A 27,295-nucleotide genomic window follows, 5' to 3' on the forward strand; every position below is an offset into this window, starting at 1 on the left:
CTGCTGGGTGATAGGGTAGTTTTATATTTAACTTTCTGAGGAATGTCCATAGTGTTTTCTACACTGGCTGCACCAGTTTGCATTCTCATCAACAGTGTAAGAGGGCTCCCTTTTTCCTGAATCTGTGCCAAAGTCTGTTGTTTCCTGTGTTGCTTATTTTACCCATTCTGATAGGTATGAGGTGGTATCTCACTATAGTCTTGATTTGTATTTCACTGATGAGTGATATTGAACATCTTTTCATGTGTCTTTCAGTCATCTGGATGTCTTCTTTGGAAAAACGTCTATTCATATCTTCTGCCTATTTCTTCAATGGATTATTTGTTTTTGAGGTGCTGAGTTTCAGAAATTCTTTGTAGATTTTGGATAATAACCCTTTATCAGATGTATAATTTTATTTATTTATTTATTTATTTATTTATTTATTTATTTATTTATTGTTTAGAAATTTCATTTTATCTCACATATGTAAACACAAAATTTGGGTGAATACAGAAGTCAGAAATAATTTTTGTAGATACCCATAATATTCTTTACTCTGTTTTAGTGCCAGTGCATATTCTACAAAAGAAAATGGTTTCATAAATTAATATAATTTAAAAGTAAATGCCAATGTTTTTATTTTAAAAATTAATTTTATGTAATGAAATCTAAAAAAAAGGTGTTGTTGACAATTTTTAATGCAGCAAGTTGGTCTGGGATAACAGTTTTCAGGTTAGATGTATCATTTTAAATATTGTCTCCCATTCCATAGGCTGTCTTTTAGTTTTGTTGGTTGCTTCCTTTGTTGTGCATTAGCTTTTTAACCTGAATAAGTCCCAACAGTTTGTTTTTACTATTGTTTTCCTTGCCTCTGGAGACATGCATAGTAAGAACTTGCTCTGGTTGAGATAAAAGAGGTTGCTGCCTGTGTTCTCCTCTAGGATTATGATGGTTTCCCATCTCACATTTAGGCTTTTAATCCATTTTGAAATTATTTTTGTGTATGGTGTAAGAAACTGGTCCAGTTTCATTCTTTTGCATGTTTCCATCCAGTTTTCCCAATATCACTTATTGAACAGACTCTCTCTTTCCCACTGAATATTCTTTCTTGCTTTGTTGAAGAGCAGTTGACCATATATTTGTGGGTTCATTTCTGGGTTTTCTATTCTGTCCCACTGATCAATTTGTCTGCTATTGTGCTGGTAAATTTTACTATGGCAAAACTGAAGAAACAGCAGTAAAAGAAGTTACTAAAAGAAAGTCCTAAAAGTACAAAAAAAATTTAGAAAAAAATAGAATAGTCTTAATGAACTTTTTGTGTAATATCAAGTAGTTGAATATACAGGAAAGGAGAATCCCAGAAAGAGGAGTGAGTGCAATGGAACAAATGGCCAAAAGATTTCCAAAATTGGTGAAAAATGTAACCTGATGAATCTAAGAACATCAAACAGTACCAAACAAGGAAAACAAAATGAAGATCCCATTAAGCCAGCTCATAATAAGACTGATGAAAATCAAAAATAAAAAGAAAAATCTTGAAAGCAGCCAGAAGGAGAGAATAAAACCATGATAGGTACAGAGAAACAAATAATGTCAGTAGGCTTTTTGTCTAAAACCACACAGGGCATTGAAAAATAGAACATTTTTTAAATTACTGAAGGAAAAGGAAAACACTGGCAAAAAATTCTGCAACCAGTAATAAAAAAATTCCTAAAATCAAGGTGCAGTGTACAATTTTTAAAAAAACAATAAAACAGAACATTTCTTGCTAACAGGATGTCACTACAGGACATATTAAAGGAAATTATTTAAGCAGGAAAAAAAGGTACTAAATGGAAATTGGGAATGCAAAGAGAAACTCAGTATGCCAGAAATAGTCAATTTGTGGGTAAAAGTAAAAACTACATTTCTATTTAAAGCAAAAATAATCACAATGTCCTGAGTTTTATGCACAAGTAAAACAGAGGACAATAGCACAAAAGCAAGGGAAATAGAAAAGAAAATAATCTGTTGTAAGAGTTTCAATGTACACATGAAGTGGTAAAATTTGAGAATAGACTGTGCCAAATGAAAGATTATACTGTATATCCTAAAAAAAATCACTAAAATTATTAAAGAGGCACAGCTAATGCACTAATAATGAAGACAGAACCACACAGAACATATGCACAATCCTAAACAAAGCAGGAAAAGAGGAAAACATAAAAGATAGAATAAGTAAAAATAAATGGCAATATTGAACATTTAAAGTCAACTATATCAGTAATTACTACAAATATAAATGGTCTAAGCACTCTAACGAAAACAGAGATCATAAGCTGAATAAAAAACAAGTTCTGTCATATGTTTTATACAATGATTTTCAAGACAAGATCATAGATTAACAATGTGGGGAAAATGTCTAAATATCAAACAAAAACTAAGAAGAAAGGTGGAGTCACCATTATTATAGTTCAAAATAAGTAATGACCAGGAATAAGGAGGATCATTTCATGATAAAGGAATCATTTTATAAAGAGGATTTAACATGCAGAGCTGGCCAGAATGCAAAATGGTAGACACTTTAGAAAAAAGTTGGGAGGTTTCTTATAAAGTTAAACATATATTATACTAAGGATGTACTGCAGTAATGTTACAATCCTTCTCACTCCAAAATAACTTATTTTTATTTTTCCAAATTTTCACCTAAATTCCAGTAAGGTAACATATAGAAATATTATTTTCAGAATTAGTGAAATTAGTGATTTAGTGAATTTAGTGATGCATCATATACAATACCCAGTGCTCATCACAAGTGCACTCCTTAATACCTATATCAATTTAAATATTAACTGGTCCTCCCACCTCCGCTCATCTCCCCTACAGCAACCCTCAGTTTTTTCTCTATATTTAAGAGTCTCTTATATGGTTTGGCTCTCTCTTTGTTCCCCACTATGTTGGTTTCTTTTGTTTCTTAAATGTCACATATGAGTGAAATCATATGACATTTGTCTTTCTCTGACTTATTTTGCTTAGCCTAATATTTAGATGCATCTACATAATAGCAAATGGCAAGATTTTATTCCTCTTGAGGTGGGGAGCTAAGGAATATTCCATTGTATAACATTTCTTAATCCATTCATCAGTCCCCATGGGATATTTGGGCTCTTTCTATTATTTGGCTATTGTTGGTACTGCTGCTAGTAACATGTATCTATTGGAGGTGCATGTATCCCTTTGAATTAAATTTGTATCCTACTAGGATAAATACCTAGTAGTTCAACTACTGGATTGAAGGGTAGCTCTATTTTTAACTTTCTGAGGAACATCCATAGTGTTTTCTACAGTGGCTTCACCAGCTTGCATTCCCACCAACATTGTAAGAGGGCTCCGCTTTCTCTGCATCCTCACAAAATCTGTTGTTTCCTGTGTTGTTAATATTAGCCATTCTGACAGGTGTGAGGTGGTATCTTATTATGGTTTTGATTTGCATTTCCCTGATGATGAGTAATGCTGAGCATCTTTTCATGTATATGTTAGCCATCTGGATGTATTCTTTGAAAAAAATGTCTATTCATGTCTTTTGCCCATTTTTAAACTAGATTGTTTTTGGGGGGTTGGGTTTTTTTTTTAAGATTTTATTTATTGATGAGAGAGAGAGAGAGAGAGAGAGAGAGAGGCAGACACACAAGCAGAGGGAGAAGCAGGCTCCAGGCAGGGAGCCCAATGTGGGACTCAATCCTGGTACTCCGGGATCATGCCCTGAGCCAAAAAGGCAGGTGCTAAACTGCTGAGCCACCCAGGGATCCCTGACAAGTTCTTTGTATATGTTGGATACTAAGTCTTTATTTGATATGTCATTTGAAAATATCACCTTCTAGTCTGAAGGTTGCTTTTTAGTTTTGCAGACTGTTTCCTTCACAGTGTGAAGATCTGTATTTTGATTAAGTTCCAATAGTTTATTTTTGCTATTGTTTCGCTTGCCTTTGGAGACATGAGTATTAAGACGTTGTTGTGGCTGAGGTCAAAGAGGTTGCTGTCTGTTCTCCTCTAGGATTTTGATGGTTTCCTACCTCCTACTTATGCCTTTCATTCATTTTGAAATTATTTTTGTGTATGGCATAAGAAACTGGTACAGGTTCATTCTTTTGCATGTTTCCATCCAGTTTTCCCAATACTATTTGTTGAAGAGACTTTTTCCTTTTTCCTTCCTGCTTTGTCAAAGTGTAATTGACCATATATTTGTGGGTTCATGTCTAGGTTTTCTATTCTGTTCCATTGATTGTGTCTGTTTTTGTGCTGTATTATAGTGTCTTGATCACTGCAGCTTTGTAATATGACTTGAAGACTGGAACTGTGATGCCTCCAATTTGCTTTTCTTTTTCAAGTTTGGTTTGGCTATTCAGGATCTATTGTGGTCCCATACAATTTTTTGGATTGTTCTAGCTCTGAGAAAAACGCTGGTGGCATTTTGATAGGGATTGCATTAAATGTGTAGATTGCTTTGAGTAGTACAGAAATTTTAACAATGTTTGTTCTTTCAATTATGAGCATGGAATTTTTTTCCCATTCCTTTGTGTCCTCTTCAATGTCTCTCGTAAGTGTTCTATAGTTTCCAGAGTACAGATCTTCTCTCTGGTTAGGCTTATTCCCAGGTATCTTACAGTTTTTGGTGCAATTTTAAATGAGATTGATTCCTTGATTACTCAGTACAACATATTTCTGTATGTTGATTTTGTGTCCTATGAACTTTACTGAATTCGTGTATCACTTCTAGCAATTTTTTGACGGCATCTGTAAGGTGTTCTATATAGAGTATCATGTCTTCTACAAAGAGTGAAAGTTTGATTTCTTCTTTGCCAATTTGGATGCCTTTTATTTCTTCTTGTTGACTGACTGCTTGGCTAGAACTTCCAGTACTGTGTTAAGTAACAGTGGTTAGAGTAGACATCCCTGTCTTGTTCCTGACTGTAAAGGAAAAGTTGCCAGGTTTTCCCCATTGAAGAGGATACTACCTGTGGGTTTTTCTTACATGGCCTTTATTATATGTTGAGAATTTTTGTTTTTTTTTGTCATGAATGGATGTTATATATATTTTTTCAAATGCTTTTTCTGCATCTTTTGAAAGGATCGTTTGGTTCTTGTCTTTTCTTTCATTAATGTAGTTGATCATGTTGATTGCTTTACAAATATCACACCACCCTTGCAGGCCAGGTATAAATCCCACTTGATAGTAGTGAATGATTTTTAAAAATTATTTTAAAGATTGCATTTATTTATTTGAGAGATTGAGAGAGAGATTGCAAGAGAAAGAGCAAAAGCATGGGGAAGCACCTTGGGATCATGCCCTGAGCCAAAGGCAAGATGCTAGAACTGACTGAGCCACTCAGGCACCCTGGTGAAGGATTTCTTTTTTCTAATGTACTGTTTGATTTGTTTTGCTACTATTTTATTGAGAAGTTGTACATCTATAAGCATCAGGGATATTGGCCTATAGCTCTCTTTTTTAGTTGAGTCTTCATTTATTTTTGAATTCAGGGTAATGCTGGCCCCATAGCATGAATGTGGAAGCTTTCCTCCCTCTTGTATTTTTTGGAATAGCTTGAGAAGAATAGGTATTCACTGTCCTTTAAATGTTTGGAGGATTGATCTGTGAAGCCACCTAGGCCTGGATTAATTCAATTTATTTGCTAATTATTGGTCTCTTCAGGTTTTCTATTTCTTCCTCTTTCAGTTTTGGTGGTTTATATGTTTCTAGGAATACATCCATTTCTTTCAGGTTGTCCAACTTGTTGGCATATAGGTCTTCATAATATTTTCTTATAATTATTTCTGTGGTGTTGGTTGCTATTTTTCCTCCCATTCTATTTATTTGGTTTCTTTCTCTTTCTTTTTGGTAAGTCTCACTTGGGGCTTATCAATTTTGTTCATTTTTTCAATGAACCAGCTCCTGGTTGCATTGATCTATCATTTTTTGTTTTTTAAGTTTCTATATTACTTATTTCTGCTCTAATTTTTAGTATTTTCTTCTGTCTGCTGGATTTAGGCTTCATTTATTGTTCTTTTTCTGGCTCCTTCAGGAATAAGGTTAGGTAAGATTCTTCATGAGGTTACCCTATATTGCTATATATTTCCTTGTTAGGACTCCTTTTGCTGCATCCCAAAGGTTTTAGACCATTGTTTCACTGTTTTTTTTTTTTTTTTTTTTTGTTTGTTTGTTTGTTTGTTTGTTTTAAGATTTAATCTATTAGGGTTTTTTTTTTTTCCTTTTACTGAGGAGGAAAAAAAATTTAATATTTTTGTTGTATAAGGAATAGCGCCCAAGGCAGGTACTTATACTCCTGACCTCAGCCCCACACACTCCTGTTTTAATAAAGCTATAGGACAGAGCAGAGTTGGAACTGAAAATAAAGGCAGGGTAGAAGACACAACAGATAAACCAAAGGGAGCAGGGGGATGCAGAAAGAATGACAGTCACACATATACCACACACATTCTAGCCCCTGCAGCGAATCAGAATGATGCCAACAGAATCTGCACTGGCTGGTGACCCTGCCATGGACGCAGGAGGAACGATGGATACTAAGAGTGACAACAAAGAAGACTGGGCCATGGCCACAGTTGGGCAATCCAGAGGAAAGAGGGGGAGTACCGGATTTTACTCCTTGTGTCACACAAGGAGCAAAGAAGAACCCTACCTCCCATTGTGGAGGCACACCTACGTCCCACCCATTTCCTTACCTTACCGTACGGTCTACCCCTCTGGGAAAACTGAGACCCTGGCTAGATACTCCACTCCAGGATAAGGCTGAGCAGTCTTAGTTCTCGAGACTGCCTCTTTTATAAAGATTGGATTAGAGTAGGTGAGAAGTGAGACAGAGACATCAGAGACAGAGAGAGAGAGAGAGGCAGAGACACAGGCGGAGGGAGAAGCAGGCTCCATGAACAGAGGGAGCTTGATGTGGGACTCGATCCCGGGTCTCCAGGATCAGGCCCTGGGCTGAAGGTGGTGCTGAACTGCTGAGCCACCCTGCCTGCCCCATTGTTTTCACTTTTATTTGTTTCCATGTACATTTCTATGTCTTCTTTGATTTCCAGGTTGACACATTGTTTAAGTAGCACATTATTTAACCACCATGTGTTTTTAGTCTTTCCATAGTTTTTTTTTTTTTTTTTTTCTGTGTGTGTGTGTGTGGTTGACTTTAAGTTTCCTAGCACTCTGTTCAGAAAAGATGCATGGCATGATCTCAATCTTTTTGTACTTGCTGAGAACGGATTTGTGACCTAGTACATGATCTATTCTGGACAATGTTCTATGTGCACTCAAAAAGAAATGTGCATTCTGCTGGTTTAGGATGAAATGTTCTGAATATATCTGTGAACTTCCAGTGTGTCATTCAAAGTTATTGTTTCCTTTTTGAATTTCTGCTTAGGTGATCTGTCCACTGATATAAATGGGGTGATAAAATCCCCTACTCTTACTGTATTATTTTCAATGAGTTCCCTTATGTTTGTTTTTTTTATATATTTGATGCCTCCATATTATGCATATAAATACTTCAATTACTAGACCTTACTGTTAGATTGTGCCCTTTGTTATGATATAATGCCCTTCTTCATTTCTTGCAGTCTTTGGTTTAGTCTAGTTTCTCTGACAGAATATTGCTTGCTACTCTGGCTTTATTTTGACATCCAGTTACATGGTAAGCATTTCTCCAAATGGAGAAATTCACTTTCAGTGAATGCACAGGTATCTTCAGGTCTAAACTGAGTTTCTTGTAGGCAGCATTAGATAGGTCTTTTTTTTTTTTTTAAATACATCCTGACACTATATGCTGATTGAAGTGTTTAGTCCATTTATATTCAGAGTAATTATTGATAGATATGTATTTAGTGCCATTTTATTTGTTTTGTTGTTGGTTTCGGAGATTTCTCTCTATACCTTTCTTGTCTTTGTCACTTTGTTCTTTCCTTTTCACTCAGAGTCCCCTTCAATATTTCATATAGGGCTGGTTTAATAGCTACAAACTCCTTTAGTTTTTGTCTGGGAAACTCTTTTATCTTTCCTTCTATTCTCAATGATACCCTTGCTAGATAGAATATTCTTGGCTGCAGATTTATTGCCATTCAGTACTCTGAATATATCATGTCACTCCCTTCTAGCTTGTCAAACTTATGTCGAAGATCTGAAGCTAGCCTCGTGGGTCTTCCCTGTAAGTTAGGTCCTTCTTTTTTTCTTGCTCCTTTTAAGACTCTTTTCTTTATCAGTATATTTCATAAGATTTAATTACAGTATGTTGTTGGCCAGCTTTCATTTTTTTAAAAGATTTATTTATTTATTTGAGAGAGAGGGAGGGAGGGAGGGAGGGGAAGAGGGAGAGAGAATCTCAAGCAGACTCCCTGTTGAGCACGGAGCCCATGCTCCACGGGCTCAGTCTCACAACCCTGAAATCATGACCTGAGCGGAAATCAAGAGTCAGATGCTTAAGTGACTAAGCCACCCATGCACCCCAGCTTTTGTTGATTTTGATGGGAGTTCTTACTTAGTGCTTCCTGGATCTATGATGTCTGTTTCCTTCTCCAGTTAAGGGAAGTTTTCATATATTATTTTCTCAAATAAATTCCCTGTCAACTTTTCTCTGTCTTCTTCTCCTAGCACACCTATAACATGAATGTTATTATGTTTGATGGGGGCACTGAGTTCCTTAAGAGTATTCTCATGTTGCAGAATTCTCTGTTTTGTTCAGCTTCAATATGCTTCATTATTTTATCCTGTACATCACTTATTTGTGCCTCTGGTTCACCCATCCTTGTATTCATTACATCATGTCTGTTTTGAATCGCAGTTATCACATTTTTCACTTCTGACTTTTTTTTTTACTCTTTTATCTCTGTGGTAAGGGTCTCCCTGGTCTTCCATTATTTTCTCAAGCCAGCAAATATCCTTAACGATTGTGCTTTGAATTCTTCACCAGTCATATTACTTTATACCTGTTCTGCTTAATATCTGGCTGTGTCTTTTTTTTTTTAATTTTAATTTTTTTATTCATGATAGTCACAGAGAGAGAGAGAGAGAGAGAGAGAGGCAGAGACACAGGCAGAGGGAGAAGCAGGTTCCATGCACTGGGAGCCCGATGTGGGATTCGATCCCAGGTCTCCAGGATCGCGCCCTGGGCCAAAGGCAGGCGCCAAACCGCTGTGCCACCCAAGGGATCCCTGGCTGTGTCTTTTATCTTGTTCTTTCATTTGCAAGAAATTCCTCCACCTTGGGATTTTGTCTCTGTCTTCTTCTCTGTGTCAGAAAGCCTGTATGTTTCCTGCTCCTGATAGTCATGACTTTCTGAGGAAGAGATCATATAGGTCCAGGGTTTGGTAGTTCAGAATTCAGATTCTCTGTGTGCGTGTGCTGTGTGCTCTCTGCTACTGTGTTTTGGCTGCTGTATCCTTCCGGCCTGTCATCTGCAGTCTCTCGTTGCCTGCAGTGGGAAGTGTTTGGTCTTTGCCCAAAATGTTTCAACTAGGTGCGCTCTGGTCAGCTTGTTAAATGAGACCTGATACTTCCACTTAAACTGAAGTCATGTAGAACTCTCTGGTCAGGGGCCATGGTGTGGGCAGTGGTTTTTGCTGCTCCTCTGTGGAAAAGGCCTATAGCACTGGGACTGAGGCAAGCTTCACTGACAAGGGCAGTACTACCAGACTGCATGGGTGCTGGATTTGTAAGGAGGTTAGACAGCCAATGTGGGTACTCTGCAGCTCACTACAGGTGGCTACTGTTTATGTTGAGGGGTGGGAAAGGAAGTAGCACTAGTCAGTTATTTTGCTCCTGGACAGGAGTATCTACCTATGCTGCTTCTCGGGGAGGCACACCTAGAAGAGTGAATAATCTCACCACTGTTTGTTCCTGGTGTTTTTCAGATTGCTGTTTCCACAGTCTGCTTCTGGGTTGTTTGACTCCTCCCAGAAACAGGGCAATGCCCTCTGGGCAGTATCCCAGGCAAGTCTGCTGACTTTTGAAACTCCAGGCTTCAGAAGGCAGGGCCTTGTGCTGGTGCTCAGGGGCAGGATCTCCCCTTTGCAGAAATTCTTAAGTTGCTAAAATGACAAAAGTCCCAGGACACTTAAAAATTGCCTTAATGAATCTAAAGTTCTCAAAGGAGTTAACTAAGGCTCTAAATGAGTTATATTGGCAAGAAAATCTAGCATGATATAAAAGGTCTGTGATGGCTCAACTACTAAGCAACTCCCAGGTTTTGTACCTATATGCATATACAGTGGGCTGTTAAGGGAGTAGAGCTTCCAACAAGGGAATTCTCTCAAATAATCCTCAGAAGTGGCCCAGGAAAACAAGAAAGAAAGAAAATTTCACTGGTAGGCTGAATCTGGGGACTCTTTGGAATGAGTTAACCAATTATGTCAATCCATTGCTAGGGAAGTGAGTCAATGAAAAGATGCTCAAGTAGGTTAACTTTGTTATCTTTGTTCAGCATAATGTAGTAAAATTGCTGTTTTTGCTTCCCTTTTTGAGCCTTTCCTGAACTGGTATTTTAAACTACAGTTATTCTGCTTTTTTCATCTAGTACTTTATATGAAATATGTCAGATATTTCTGTATTTTTCATTTAGCCCATAGAGTGAAATTTACATCCTCACCTGAGGAAAATGGACACCAACCTGCAAATTTAAACCTTAGAGATGGGAGCTATTCCTAGGCAAAACATGTGGGACAGAGATGAATATACCTGTGGCTATAAATGGAAAACAGTACCGTGTTCAGCAAAAGCTTCATTTGAAGTGGCTGGAGAAAGGGTGTGTGTGTGTGTATGGTGGCAACTAAGAGAAGATTATTGCTTTGTCTACCAAAAAGAACTCCTTTTCTGTGAGAACCGTATCTTATTCGTTTTTTTTTTTTTTTTTTTTTTTAAGATTTTATTTATTCATGAGAGACAAAGAAAGGGAGGTAGAGACAGAGGGAGAAGCAGGCTCCTCATGAAGCAGGGAGCCCAATGTGGAACTCTATCCCAGGGCTCTGGGATCATGACCTGAGCCAAAGGCAGATGCTCAAACAACTGAGCCACCCAGGTGCCCCCTATCTTATTTGTTCTTGAGGGAGCTTTCCTCTTTGCATTTCAACCAAGTGAGAGCTGTCAATTCAGTATTCTATCCCTCAGTCATACAAATCGGAGTTCTGCCCCAGATTATAGTAAATTCAAAATCAGGGAAGAAGGAGAATACTTTTTGTTGACAAAATTGAACACATGCTCTATAATGCTGCTAATAATCCTGTACCCAGCAATGTAAAAGAGACCTGTTTCAAAGAGTAAAGGTGACATGCAATGTAATGCAGATACAGAAATGGACAAAATGTCCTGGAAACAATTCATTTGAAGTGTGTTGTTGCCTTTTTCCCTAAGCCAGTCAGACTTGCTGTCACTGGCAACTATAAGAATCCAGAAATAATTCTCTTAGAGAAAATTAAGTAGTCTAATAGGCTAGTATATAGAGTGTACAAGATGTATGGTAGAGGTACTCCTAAGGAACTTGGAAAAACTAAGAAACATACTCAGCATCAAAAGGCAGTGTCAAAGCCACTTTATTACAATGTTTCTCTTGACTGTAACTCAATAGAATGTGCTAACACATTAAGAAAAAGTCCCCAGCCAGATAGAAATAGTGGTACTGTCCATCCAAGCACTGCATGTTTGCGTTTATAGGGAGAAAGGAACACCTTAAAGGTTTAACCTACTAATTTTGAGCATACATTCCAGCTTACCTTAACCTGTTCAAGTATATCAAATGGCTATTTCACTCTCTGCATTGGCTTTTCCAAGCACAGAAACACACTTCATTTCTTTTAAATTTCAAATGTCATTACCTGTCAGTAGATAACAATGTCTCACACTTCACAGAGCCATCAGATGGGACTCCTTTAGTTTTCCAATACTAATTATACCATGCTTACCTACAACACACCTCCCATCCATCTCTCATAAAGGCCAATCCATTCAAACGTGTGTGTGGACTGAAATTCTTTCCCTTCCTTGTCTGTGGGATCTTACATTATTGATTATTCTATGTGTTATAAATCCACTCTTCCCCCTTTCCTTCAACCAACCAGAGATATCAACTCCATGAAGACAGGGACCTTGCCAATCCTATTCACTGCTATATTTTTGATGCTGAGCCCATGCTAAGTACTTAGAATTATATTTGTTGAAGGCAAGGGTAAATAAGTGAATAAAAGGTTGGAAATGAATAATCTGTAAGAGGTCTTCCATTTCTGAAGCTTTATAATTTTACTTGGAGAAAAGCAGGTGCCAGAATGGATTTCTGCCTTAGGGTTAGAGGTTTCACCAAACTTCAGTTAACACTTCTCTAGATAAACCTAATATAATATTTCTTCATTTGTGACTTTACTTCAGATAAATTCACTTTAAATTTTGAGCCTCAGGATGAAATAAGTGAAATAGACAATGACAATAAATTGTGCTTACTCTTCTTTCCATCCATATCTGCATGGATTTTCCGAGCCAAGAATCCACTTTTGTACACAGCAGCATTCGGGTCGTGAGGAATGTCTAAGAATGGATTGGTAGTGCTCCCGATACGACTGATGGTCTTTGGATGTGTTCCATTAGCCTTCTCATCAGTACCTTCTGATGGAGATTTTTTTTTCTCTTCGTCATCTCTAAAGGGAGAAAACACAGATTGAGCACCTAACACAATATTCAATAACTAAAGTTATTTAATATAATAAACTATCATGTTTTCCAATAGTCTATCAGTCTTGATAACAAAGACTATAGTAACAGCTATCACTTACTATGTGTGTATGTGCCAGGTATCAATGATTATAACAATTTTCTAAGACTGATATTTGTATTCTATAGCACAGATAAGGAAACAAACTCAGAATAAATAACCCAAGGCCACAGATCTAGTAATCAAAGAAATAATGAGGCTATGATGGCAAAAACAGCTAAAGCCTTTGCTCTTTCTACCCACTACAGTTTCTTCCTGTCTTGTCCTCTTTCAAGAGTGGAGATTCTTTGGCAAAGATCATGATTTTGGTTTTGATTTTTTATTTTTACATGGTTTATAACAGTTCCAAGTATACAGAATACAATTATAGATTATTCATTATATATATTATATAGATTATTATATTCCCCAAATAACCAGGTTATTCTTTTATAGTAAAGCCCCTGGTAAACCTATCAATGAGGTAGGATGGTGACGTTACCCACAGTGCTTTGGCATCTTATAGTGACTACTTCCTCAGCTGCCACGAAAGTGTGGGGCATCCTAACAGCCATGAGAAAACCTGTAATTGCCTAGTCTTTTAAAAATTCTGTTCCTTCAAGGAGGGAAATTTAACTCTGAGATTCTAATGTACATTAAGTATGAAAGAGGCATAAAGTGAATGGTTACACTCAATAAAGAGGAGTGAAGAGAAGAAAATAAACTCTGATATACAGCTGAAGAACACATCACCGAATTAAGAGCATTTGTTTTGGTTCACCTGTTCAATTTCCCGAATCACCTCTGGTTTTATTGCCCATTAGATACTGATTAGTGAATATATTTATTAAAACTTCAAAATAACCACAACTAAAATATATTTAAAATAAACCACAAAATTGATAATTATCAAAAGTGTTTATCTGGTGATCAAATTAAAAGTCTTTTTTTCTCCAGTGCTATTTGATTATTGTGAGATATAAAAACAACACTGGAATGATCCTTAGATATCTATATTTTGTTTCTATTTTTGAGATAATTCTAGGTTTGTAAAGATAGTACATACATTCCCATCTGCCCATTATCCAGTTCCCCTAATTTTAACTTACATAACCATAGTAAATATTTCCAAATGAAGAAAGCAATAGTGCAAAATACTGTGAGTTAAATTTAAAACATTATTCAGAAAAATTTGTCCTACTCCAGGATCTATCCATGATCCCACAGTGCATGTACTTGTTAAGATTTCTTAGTTTTCTTCAGTCACCAACAGAACATTTATCTTTCCTTGTCTTTCATGACCTTGATATTTGAAGAGTACTAGTACCAGTAGTACCAGCCAATGATTTTGTAGAGTAGCCCTCATTTAGGTTTGTTTGATTAGACTGAGGTTGTACATTTTGGGGAAGGTTATCAGGGTGATGCATCCTCTCAGTGCATCAGATCAGGGTATATATGTTTTATGACAAGTGGTATTAACCTTATGACTTGGTTAAGGTGCTGTCTGGCAAGTTTCTATTCTGTAATGTGATTTTCATTTGTGAATGTCTTGGAGAAAATTTGTGACTATGAAAATACCCTCTTTCTCCTTAAATTTCTCAACACTAATATGAGAACTCATCAGTGGATCTTGCCTATGATAATTTTTATTGTGCTGATCAAATGGTGTTTATTTCCCTCATTTCTTCTACATTAGTAATTGGAATTCTTCTGTAAGTATGGACACATGGGTATAATCTTATTCTTTTGATAAAATATTATCATTATTAAATTTGTTGCTCCATTTTTTTCAGTTTTGGCCACTGGGAGTTCTATCAAAGAGGTTTCTGTGTCCTTTCAGCATGCCTTTCTCTTTTTCCTTTTTGTTTTTTAAGCTCTTCTTCTGGATAACACAAGATGATATTCCAAGCTCATCTTAAATTTTCCCTATTTCAACCCCCAAAGAAATGTCTCCAAGAAGTCTAGTTTTTCTTGTTGGACAATGGTATTTAAAACCAAATTTAGGTGCTAAATGTGTTCACTATGTGTACAAAGTTCCCTCCTGCTGCCCTCTTTTAGTCAATTCCTTTCCCCACCAATTCTTGAAAATTACTGATGTCATCCATCGCTATAGATTTCCCTTTTTCAAAATAGCATAAAACTGAGTTCTTTTACCCAGTAAATTATATTTGATTCATCCATATTGTGTAAATCTATAGTTTGTTTCCTTTTATTGCTCCATATTATTTCATTTTATGCTAGACCATATTTGTTTATCCATTTGCCTCTCCACTTTACTGAGGAACTGATTTTTAATACATTTTAAAATTTTTAAAAAAGATTTATTTATTTGAGAGCGAGAGACAGAGATAGCAACAGAGAACAGGAGCCAAGGAGGAGGGGAAAAGCAGGCTCCTCCCTGAGCAGGGAGCCTGACGTGGGGCTCAAGCCCAGGACCATGACCTAAGCTGCAGGCAGACACTTCACCAATTGAGACACTCAAGTTTTACTTACTGAGCCACCATAAGTTTTTAGTTGATTTCAGTTAATTAATACACAGTGTAAGAGTTTCATGTGTTAATACAGTGATTAAACACTTCCGTATATTACCTGGTGTTCATCACAAGCACATTCCCTTGGATCCCATCATCTCTTTAACTTATCTGCTCACCTACGTCCCCCTTCTAGTAACCATCATTTTGTTCTCTACACTCAGATATGTTTCTTGATTTGTGTGTGTGTGTGTCTTTTTTGTCCCTTCTCTCAGTTGTTTTATTTCTTAAATTCCACATTTGAGTGAAATCATATGGTATTTGTCTTTTCCTGACTGACTTATTTTGCTCAGCATAATACTGTCTGGTTCTCTCTGCTTTGTTTGCCTCCTTTCTCTTCAGGAGTAGCACAGTGCCCTCTAGTCTCTAAGTAAGCCAGGCCCTCTGACCTTTAGAACTCCAGGTTCTGGGCAGCCCAGGTGGCTCAGTGGTTTAGCACCACCTTCAGTCCAGGGCCTGATCCTGGAGACCCAGAATCCAGTTCCACGTCGGGACTCCCTGCATGGAGCCTGCTTCTCCCTCTACCTGTGTCTCTGCCTCTCTCTCTGTTTCTCATGAATAAATAAAAAATCTTAGAAAAAAACAAAACAAAACAAAAACAAAACTCCAGGTTCTAAGCTCCTCTGATGGCAAGAAGACATGAAATCCCATCCTTGTTGTTTGCCAAACCAACGGCTTTGGGGAAACATTCTCCTTGTGTGTTCCCCTGTGTGCTCCACTCTCTTTTATCCTTCTCTACAACCACACTTCTCTCCCCTCTGTAGCACCTGGCTTCCATTTCTCCCCTAAATCACATCTCTGAAATTCCTATGTTCTTCAATGTCTTCTCTCCCTTTAGTTGTGGGGCTTTTCTGTCAGTCTTCATGTCAATTTCTGGGTTATTTAGGATGATTTGACAGTTATCTAGTTTGTGGTCATGGGACGTTAGCCTAGGATTCTCCAACTCTTCTCCCTCTGTAATAACTGATTAGTGAAATGTAAGAGATTTATTTATTTATTAATTTATTTTGAATTAATGGTCACTATTGATGTTCAGAAAATATCTTCTGGATATTGCAAAAATCCTGGAAAATTATAATTCGTTATTGTACGGATTACATTTCCTCTTCTATGCTGCTTATTAATTTTTTTGAGTGTAATTGACAATTTAATGTGAGATTTTTATTTTTTAAAAATTTTTATTTATTTATTTATGATAGTCACACACACAGAGAGAGAGAGAGGCAGAGACACAGGCAGAGGGAGAAGCAGGCTCCATGCACCGGGAGCCTGATGTGGGACTCGATCCCGGGTCTCCAGGATCGCGCCCTGGGCCAAAGGCAGGCGCTAAACCGCTGCGCCACCCAGGGATCCCCTAATGTGAGATTTTTAGAGTACACAGTATGAGGATTTAATATATATATACACACACATATTGTGAAAAGAGTCCCCTCATTGAGTTAACATCCATCACCCTACATATTTTATACATTCACACACCTTTTTTTAGATGCTGCGTAATATTCCATTGTGTGTGTGTGTGTGTATATATATATATATATCTCATGTTCTTTACCCACTTATCTGTAGGCACTTAAATTTTTTTCATACTTTGGATATTGTAAGCCATTCTGCTATAAACATGAGAGTTCAGGTTATTCTTTCAGATTATTTTGTTTCCTTTGCCTATATATCCAAAAGTGGGATTATTGGTAGTTCTATTGTTTTGAAAGATTTTATTTATTTTTGATAGACAGAGAGCATGTGCACAAAGGGTGGCAGAGGAAGAGGGAGAAGCAGACTTCCCACTGAGCAGGGAGCCCAATGCAGGGCTCATTCCAGGACCCTGGGATCATGACCAGAACCAAAGGCAGACACTTAACCAAATGAGCCACCTAGGTGCCCCAGGTAGTTCTAGTTTTAATTTCTTGAGGAGCCTCTATGCTGTTTGCCATAGTGGCTGTACCAGTTAACATTTACACCAACAGGGTGAACGTCTTTTCCCATTTAGTAGGTGGCCTTTTTATTTTGTTAATGGTTTCCTTTGTTGTGTAGAACTTTAAAAAATGTTTGATGTAGTTCCATTAATTGTTGCTTTTATTCCTAAATCTAAAAATGTATTTATTATCAAGATCAATGTCAAGGAGCTTATTCTTTGTTTTCTTCTAGGAGATTCATGGTTTTAGGTTTCATGTTCAAATATTTGATCCATTTTGCGTTGATTTTTGTGCAAAGTTGAAGATAGAGGTCTATTTGCATTCTTTTTCTTTTTTTTTTTAAAGATTTTATTTATTTATTCATGAGAGACACAGAGAGAGTGAGGCAGAGACATAGGCAGAGGGAGAAGCAGATTCCATGCAGGAAGCCAGATGTGGGACTCAATCCTGAGACTCTGGGGTCATGCCCTGAGCTTTGGCTCAATGCTGAGCCACCCAGGCATCCCATTTGCATTCTTTTTCAGGTGTATATTCAGTTATCTAAAACCATCTATTGAAGGGACAATCTTCTCCCTTATATATTCTTGGCTGTCTTGTCAAAAATTAATTGAACAAATCTCTGTGAGTTTATTTCTAGGTTCTCTATTCTGTTCCATAGATCTGTATGTTTAATTTTTTTTAATGTCAATGCCATATTGTGTTGATTACTGTAGATCTGTAGTATAGTTTGAAGTCGGGACTTATGATGCCTTCAGCTTTGTTCTTCTTTCTCAAGACTGCTTGTCAAGATACCACAAAAAAAAGAGATCTACAATCCAATATTTCTCATGAATATAGATGCAAAATTCAACAAAACCTTAGCAAACCAAATCCAACAAAAAAATCCATTAAAAAAATTATACACCAGGGCACCTGAGTGGCTCAGTTGTTTAACTGTTTGACTCAGGTCACAATCTTATGGGTTGTGAGATCAAGCCCCACACTGGAGTCTGTGCTCAGCCGGGAGTCTGTGTGAAGATTCTCTTCCTCTGTGCCTCCCCACATACATGTTCTCTCTCTCTCTAAAAATTAAAAAAAAAAGTCATACACCATGACCATGACCAAATGGGATTTATTCCCAGGATACAGGGTGGTTCAACATTTCCAAAACAGTCAAATGAAATATGTCACAGGAGTACAGAAAGGATAAAAACCCTATTTCATTAGATGCAGAAAAAGCATTTGACAAAGTACAACACTCATTCATAATAAAAATCTGTGAAGTAGGTCTAAAAGGAACATACTTCAACATAATAAAGGCCTATATGAAAAACCCACAGCCAATATACTCAATGAGAAAAAACAGAGCCTTTCCACTCAGGTGAGGAACCAGTCAAGGATGTCCACTCTTACCACTTTTATTTGATATAGTACTAAAAGTCCTAGCCACAGCAATTAAGCCACATAAAGAAGTAAAATGCATCTAAATTGGTAAGGAAGAAGTAGAAATTTTAGGATTCACATATGCATGATACTATATATAGAAAACCCTAAAGACTCCACAATAAAAAAAAATTATCACTAGAATTGATAAATTCAGTAAAGCTGCAGGATACAAAATCAAAGTATAGGAATCCGTGGAATCCGTTGAATTCCTATACTCTAATAATGAAGCAGCAGAAAGAGAAATCAAGAAAATAATCCCACTTACAATTATGCCAAACACAATAGGATATCTAGGAATAAGCATCATTAAAGAGATGAAAGACCTGTACTCTGTATATGATAAAATACTGATGAAAGAAATTCAAGACAATGTTAAGAAATGGAAAGATACTCCCTGCTCATGGATTGTGTGAATAAATATTGAAAATGTCTACACACACACACACACACACACACACACAAAAGAAAATGTCTACACTACCCAAAGCAATCTACAGATTTAATGCAATCTCTAACAAAATACCAAGAGCATTTTCTACAGAACTAGAATCCTAAAATTTGTATATAACTATAAAAAGAACTCAAATAGCCAAAGCAATCTTGAAAAAGATCTCAATCTTGAAAAAGAAATACTGGAGGTATCACAATTCCAGACATCAAGTTATGTTCAAAGCTGTAGTAATCAAAACAGTACTGTTTATGGTACTGGCATAAATACAGATACATAGATCAATTTTTTGCTCTTTGTTGATTTGTTTCTTAGATTCCACATATGAATGAAATCCTATGGTATTTGTCTTTCTCTGACTGACTTATTTCCCTTAGCATAATAATCTCTAGAGTTCCAACCATGTCATTGCAAATGGCAAGACTTCTTTATAATGGCTGAATATATATATATATATATATACACACACACACACACACACACCACATCTTCTTTATCATTCATCAGTTGATGGACACTTGAGCTATTTCCATAATTTGGCTATTGTAGATAATCCTACCATATATATCAGAATGCATGTAGCCTTTTTGATTTGTATTTTTGCATCGTTTGGACAAATACCTAGTAGTGTGATTCCTGGATGATAGAATAGGTTCTATTTTTAACTTTTTGAGGAACCTCCACACTGTTTTCCAGAGTGGCTGCACCAGTTTGCATTCCCACCAACAGTGGAAGAGGGTTCCTCTTTCTCTGCATCCTCACCAACATCTGTTGTTTCCGGTATTGTTGATTTTAGCTATTCTGAGATGTGAGGTGATTATTACATTGTGGTTTTGAGCTGCATTTCCCTGATAATGCATGAGGTTGAGCATCTTTTCATGTCTGCTGCCTATCTGTATGTCTTCTTTGTTTTTTTTTTTTTTTTTTTTTTTTTTTTAATTTTTTTTTATTTATTTATGATAGTCACAGAGAGAGAGAGAGAGAGAGAGAGAGAGAGGCAGAGACACAGACAGAGGGAGAAGCAGGCTCCATGCACTGGGAGCCTGATGTGGGATTCGATCCCGGGTCTCCAGGATCGCGCCCTGGGCCAAAGGCAGGCGCCAAACCGCTGCGCCACCCAGGGATCCCTGTATGTCTTCTTTGGAAAAATGTCTACTGATGCCCATTTTTAAAACAGATTATTTGTTTCTTGGCCTTTGAGTTTTATAAATTCTTTATATATTTTAGATACTAATCCTTTTATCAGTTATGTCATTTGTAAATATCTGCTCCAATTCTATAGGTTACCTTTTAGTTTTGTTGATTGAAGACAGTCTTTACAACAGATGTAGTTGGGAAAACTGGACACCTACATGCAGAAGAATGAAACTGGACCACTTTCCTATACCATATACAAAAATAAACTCAAAATAGATGAAAGACCAAAATGTGACACCTGAAATCATAAAAATCCTTGAAGAGGACACAAGCAGTAACTTTCATGACATCAGCCATGGCAACATTTTTCTAGATACGTCTCCTGAGGCAAGGAAAATAAAAAGCAAAAATTAACTGCTGGAACTATATCAAAATAAAAATGTTCACAGAGTGAAGGAAACAATCAACAAAACTAAGAGGAAACCTACAGAATGGAAGAAGATATTTGCAAATGACATATATGATAATGGCTTAGTACCTAATATATGTGAAGAACTTATCAAACTCAACACCCAATAAAAGAGTTATCCAACTGAAAAATGAGAAGACATGAATAGACATTTTTCCAAGAAGACATACAGATGGCCAACAGACATGAAAAGATCCTCAACATCATTCATCACTAGGGAAATACATATCAAAACTACAATAAAATACCACCTCATACCAGTCAAAATGGCTAAAATTAACAACGCTGGAAACAGGTATTGGCAAGATGTGGACAAAAGGGAACCCTCTTTCACTGTGCGTAGAAATGCAAACTGGTGCAGCCACTGTAGAAAACAGTATGGAGGTTCCTCAAGAAGTTAAAAATAGAACTATTCTATGATCCAACAATTGTTCTACGTATTTATCTGAAGGATACAAAAATGCTAATTCAAAAAAATACATGCCCACCAACATTTATAGCAGCTTATCTACAATAGCTGCATTATGGAAGTAGCCCAAGTGTCCACTGACTGATGAATAAAGAAGAGGTATATATGTATATACATATATAATGGAATATTACTCAACCATAAAAAAGAATGAAATCTTGCCATTTGCAATGACATGGATGGAGCTAGAGAGTATTATGCTAAGTGAGATAAGTCAGAGTAAGACAAATACTGTATGATTTCACTCACATGTGCAATTTAAGAAACAAAACAGATGAACATATGGGGAAAAAAAACAGAGAGGGAAGCAAACCATTAAAAGACTCTTAACAACAGTGAACAAACTGAAGGTTTGTTTGTTTGATTTCTGTGAAAAATGGTATTGCAATTTTGATAGGGATTACATCTAGTCTGTAGATGGCTTTGGGTAGTACAGACATTTTAACAATATATATTGTTCTAATCCATAAACACAACGTACTTTTCCCATTTACTTGTGCCCTCTTCAATTTCTTTCATTAGTGTCTTATAGTTTTCAGTGTACAGCCTTTAACTTCCTTCATTAAATTTATTCCTAAGTATTTTGGTGGTTTGGATGCTATTGCATACGGAATTTACTTAAAATCTGTTTCTGATGGTTCATTTTTTTTTTTTAAGATTTTATTTATTCATTCATGAGAGACAGAGAAAGGAGAGAGAGAGAGGCAGAGACACAGGTGGAGGGAGAAGCAGGCTCCATGCAGGGAGCCTGATGTGGGACTTGATCCCAGGTCTCCAGGATCACGCCCTGGGCCGACGGCAGGCGCTAAACCACTGAGCCACCCAGGGATCCCCGGTTCATTGTTAATATATAGAAATATAATGGATTTTCATATATAGATTTATATTTTGCAACTTTACTGAATTCATTTATTAACTCTAATAGTGTTTCTGTTGAAGTTTACAGGCTTTTCTACATATTATATCATGTGATCTGCAAACAGAGGTAATTTTACTTCTTTCATTTTGATTTGTAGATCTTTTATTTCTTTTTCTTACCTAACTCCTCTGGCTAGGATTTCCAGTACTATGTTGAATAAAGTTTTGAGAGTGGGCATCCTTGTCTATTGTTCCTTATCATAGAGGATCTGCTTTTAGTATTTCACTGTTGCGTATGATATAAGCTATGGCTTGTCACATACAGCCCTTCCAATGTTGAGGTACATCCTCTCTCTACCTAATTTTCTGAGACTTATCATAAAAGGGTGTTAAATATTGTCAAATGCTTTTCTGAGTTTACTAAGATAATCATATACATTTTTTATACTTCATTTTGAACATGTGGTACATCACATTTATTGATTTGCAGATGTTAAATCCATCCTTGCATCTCTGGAATGACTTCCATCTGATCATGGAGTATGATCTTTTCATTGATTGTATTTCTGTTGTATCAGTTGTAATGTGTTTCATTTCTTCTAAGATTTTATTTATTTATTCATAAGAGACACAGAAAGGCAGAGACACAGGCAGGGGGAGAAGCAGGCTCATGCAAGGAGCCCAATGTGGGACTTGATCCCGGGACTCCAGGATCACACCCTGGGCTGAATGCAGGCACCAAACTGCTGAGCCACCCAGGGATCCCCAACTGTCTGTTTCATTTCTAATTTTATTTGAGTCCTCTTTATTTTATCTTTTTGAAAATTGAGCTCTTCGCTTTATTGATCTTTTCTATTGTCCTTTTTAGACTATTTATTTCTACTCTGACCTTCATTATTTCCTCTTTTCTTCTAATTTGCAGTTTTGTATATCCTTTTCTTTCTAATACCTTGAAGTATAAAATTAAGTTGTTTTTTTGAGATCCTACTTTTTACTTAATGTAGGTATTTATTGCTATAAACTTCCCTCTTAGAATTGTTTTTCATGCATCCCATAAGTTTTGGTACATTGTATTTCCATTTTCATTTTCTCAAGATTTGTTTTTATTTATCTTTTGAAGGATATTTAGGGTACTTCTAGTTTCTATGCTTTATTTTCATAATGAAAAATTATCTATGTTGGTAAATACCATCATGATAATAATATAAAAATACAGTTTTATAGATCTTTCATAGTTTGGAATCAATCCAGAAGGAAAATCCCTAATATTCAAAAAGATTATTCTACTGTCATTATTAAGATTTAATACTGGTAAGATATAAGTTTGGATTCATTTGAAAAACAAAAAGTAATTCATTGTATTAAAGAAAAACAACTGCAGGTTCACATTCAAATATTGCTTGTTGAATATCACTTCATTCTGTGTCACGTCCTATATAATTTTTTGTTTGTGCAACTGATGATATGTGAGCAAGCCAAAATACATTTATCTGAAGAAATTATAACTCCTTTCCAATTTCACCTATTTACAGCATGCTTACAAAAATTACTTATTTTTTTCACATTATTCTATATTATTAAATTTGATAGTCATCAGAAATACAAATTTTGAAAGTTCTGATTATATTAGATATTTTGTAATGTGAATAAGCTACATTTCTATAAGAGAGCACATGACACACATAGTTATTTCTAAAACAATTTTGACTGCTTTAAGTGGTTATGTCCAAGACAAAAATAATAGTAAATTATTATTTTGCAGTTTTCCACTTGCTATGCAGGGGTATTTTAAGATGACCCAAAAGTACTATTTTCTCATTTTTAAAAGAGAAAAATAGGACACATTAAATAAAGTTAATGAACTGTTAGCTGCTTGACTTCAAAATTTATTCATAAATTTGTCCTTAGCATTTGGGCATAACTAATTTTTTGGGGGGGTTAGTTATGAATAAAAAAAACAATGATTATCCTGGGAATTATGTTAATTATTTTAGAAATGAAGAGCTATAAGAGACACTACTATATACATGGTTTCCAAGCTTGTTTTCTTTTTTTTTTTTTTTATTTTATTTTATTTTATTTATTTATTTTTTTAATTTATTTTTTTATTGGTGTTCAATTTACTAACATACAGAATAACACCCAGTACCCGTCACCCATTCACTCCCACCCCCCGCCCTCCTCCCCTTCTACCACCCCTAGTTCGTTTCCCAGAGTTAGCAGTCTTTATGTTCTGTCTCCCTTTCTGATATTTCCCACACATTTCTTCTCCCTTCCCTTATTTTCCCTTTCACTATTATTTATATTCCCCAAATGAATGAGAACATATAATGTTTGTCCTTCTCTGACTGACTTACTTCACTCAGCATAATACCCTCCAGTTCCATCCACGTTGAAGCAAATGGTGGGTATTTGTCATTTCTAATAGCTGAGTAATATTCCATTGTATACATAAACCACATCTTCTTTATCCATTCATCTTTCGTTGGACACCGAGGCTCCTTCCACAGTTTGGCTATCGTGGCCATTGCTGCTAGAAACATCGGGGTGCAGGTGTCCCGGCGTTTCATTGCATTTGTATCTTTGGGGTAAATCCCCAACAGTGCAATTGCTGGGTCGTAGGGCAGGTATATTTTTAACTGTTTGAGGAACCTCCACACAGTTGACAGTCTCTTCAATAAATGGTGCTGGGAAAATTGGACATCCACATGCAGAAGAATGAAACTAGACCACTCTCTTTCACCATACACAAAGATAAACTCAAAATGGATGAAAGATCTAAATGTGAGACAAGATTCCATCAAAATCCTAGAGAACACAGGCAACACCCTTTTTGAACTCGGCCATAGTAACTTCTTGCAAGATACATCCATGAAGGCAAAAGAAACAAAAGCAAAAATGAACTATTGGGACTTCATCAAGATAAGAAGCTTTTGCACAGCAAAGGATACAGTCAACAAAACTCAAAGACAACCTACAGAATGGGAGAAGATATTTGCAAATGACATATCAGATAAAGGGCTAGTTTCCAAGATCTATAAAGAACTTATTAAACTCAACACCAAAGAAACAAACAATCCAATCATGAAATGGGCAAAAGACATGAACAGAAATCTCACAGAGGAAGACATAGACATGGCCAACATGCATATGAGAAAATGCTCTGCATCACTTGCCATCAGGGAAATACAAATGAAAACTACAATGAGATACCACCTCACACCAGTGAGAATGGGGAAAATTAACAAGGCAGGAAACAACAAATGTTGGAGAGGATGCGGAGAAAAGGGAACCCTCTTACACTGTTGGTGGGAATGTGAACTGGTGCAGCCACTCTGGAAAACTGTGTGGAGGTTCCTCAAACAAGCTTGTTTTCTAAGCAGATTAATCTTTTGGAGGGAGTAAACTAAACAAAATCTGAGTATGAAGTTCATGAAACATAATTCTGCTTTATAAATTTTAATGTATTTTATTATAAATCATCAATTGGAAAGGTGGAACTTAATTTTTTTTTGTTTTGTTTTGGGGAACAGTTTTTTACAAACACAGAATTTATAAAACTTGGACTATGTATCAGTGTAGTTAGCCTCAATATTCTGTTTAATTTTGTACTTTGGATGGTTATACAGGTTTGTAAAAATTCTGATTCATGCAAAAAAAAATGGTATAAATGATAAAATTTTTATTTTAAGTTGCCTACTTCATAAACAGATCACTCATTAATAGAAAAGTGAGATAGCAGTAGGACAGTATTCTGAGATCTGTAAAAATTAATATGATGATGTATAAATGCGTACATTTTTAGTACATGTCAGGCATTTTGTATTTTAAGCTGAAAAGTTTAAAACACATTTTAAAATGAATGCAGAATCAAATTCGTTTAAAAGTCCTGAAGGACTATGAAAAACTCTTCAACTTCAGTCAACACAAACACAATTTGAAAAGCACTGTACTAAAGAGTTAGCATCAAAGTCATGTCCCAATTAATGTACTTAATTCATTTCTGGAAATCAATGTTTGGTCAAAAAATGCAAAATGGAGGGGCCCTGGGTGGCTTAGTCAATTAAACACCTGCCTTTGGCTCCAGTCATGAACCCGAGGTCCTGAGATCAAGCCCTGCATTGGGCTCCTTACTCAGTGGGCAGTCTGCTTTTTCCTTTGTCCCTCCCTCTGCTCGTGCTCTCCTTTGCTCTCTCAAATAAATAAATAAAATCTTAAAAAACAAAAGCAAAATGGAGACCTACTTCCCATTACTTGCAAGAGAAAAAAAATGATCGTTTATTACATGTCAATCTCAAATAATTTTCTGAAGAAGTGGCTAAAACATAATAATAATGCCTATATATAAGCAATAATCACTCACATAAGATAAAAAGAACTTAAAATATTACTTCCATATCACCAAATAACTGTGTTTTTAAAGATTTTATTTTAGAAAGAGACATAAGAGAGCATACACACACCAGTGGGGGGAGGAAAGAGGGAGAGGGAAAAACTCCACACCCAGTCTGATTTTTCTCTAAATAAACATCAATGAAAAGAAGCTTACAGAGGGACAATGTTTAATATGGTAGCACTGGCCAGATATACCTACTGAGAGCTTGAAATGTGGACAATCCAAATTGAGATGTGCAATAAGTAAAAAAATATACACCAGATTTCAAAAGATTCAGTATGAAAAAATGGGAAAAAATGTTTCCATAGTTTTTTATTCTGTTTACATATTAAAATGATAATATTCTGTATACTCTGGATTAAATTAAAAAATACATTGTGAAATTAATTTCATTGATATATTACTTTTATGATATGGTACTAAAATTTTTAAAATTACATATGTGGCATACATTAGATTTCTTTTAGGTAGGTCTGCTGTTAGAGTAGCTTGTATATTCTAGAATACTTGAATATTAAAAAATAGTTGGACAACAATAATTAAAGAAATGTTCAGTAAAACCCCGAAAATAAGTGAGGGCTGAAAATATTCAACCCTGCAAAACAAGTATTCTTGATATTTTGAAAATTAATGAAATGATCTTGTCAAACTCTGAGAGTAAAAATCTACCCTAGTCTGAGATGCAGATTGGTTCCATCTGGTGGTAGTTGCTTTTTGGGCTTAAATATATGTAGGTATAGGCCTGTGTTGGCTGGGATTTCTAGGATGAATGTAATAGCAGATAATAATGTGAGGACCTTCCCTTTCTCTAACAGCTACCCCTCCACCCCTGCAGTACACTCCGTTTCTCTATTATTCCTGCCTTTCTTCCGATGTCTCTGTAATCCCCAGAGGAACCTGTACCAGCCTTCATTTGAGACATGGAATTTGCATAGAATGGGAACCAAT

At 36.1% G+C, this 27,295-nt stretch overlaps 1 protein-coding gene across 4 annotated transcripts in view; it reads right to left on the reverse strand.

Annotated features, from left to right (window-relative positions):
- PSD3 (pleckstrin and Sec7 domain containing 3) overlaps nt 1-27,295 on the reverse strand; it is a 594,054-nt gene that overhangs the window by 164,530 nt on the left and 402,229 nt on the right. For all 4 annotated transcript variants that reach the window (XR_005371404.1, XM_038559855.1, XM_038559856.1 and 1 more), the window contains one exon: nt 12,452-12,645. Coding sequence is in view for 3 of the 4 variants with exons in the window: in XM_038559855.1 (XP_038415783.1) it covers nt 12,452-12,645 (194 nt within the window). In the remaining variant the exon portion in view is untranslated. The remainder of the gene's footprint in view (nt 1-12,451; nt 12,646-27,295) is intronic.

This window comes from Canis lupus, chromosome 16 (genome assembly GCF_011100685.1).
Source record: "Canis lupus familiaris isolate Mischka breed German Shepherd chromosome 16, alternate assembly UU_Cfam_GSD_1.0, whole genome shotgun sequence".
In the NCBI taxonomy this organism is placed as follows: Eukaryota; Metazoa; Chordata; class Mammalia; order Carnivora; family Canidae; genus Canis; species Canis lupus.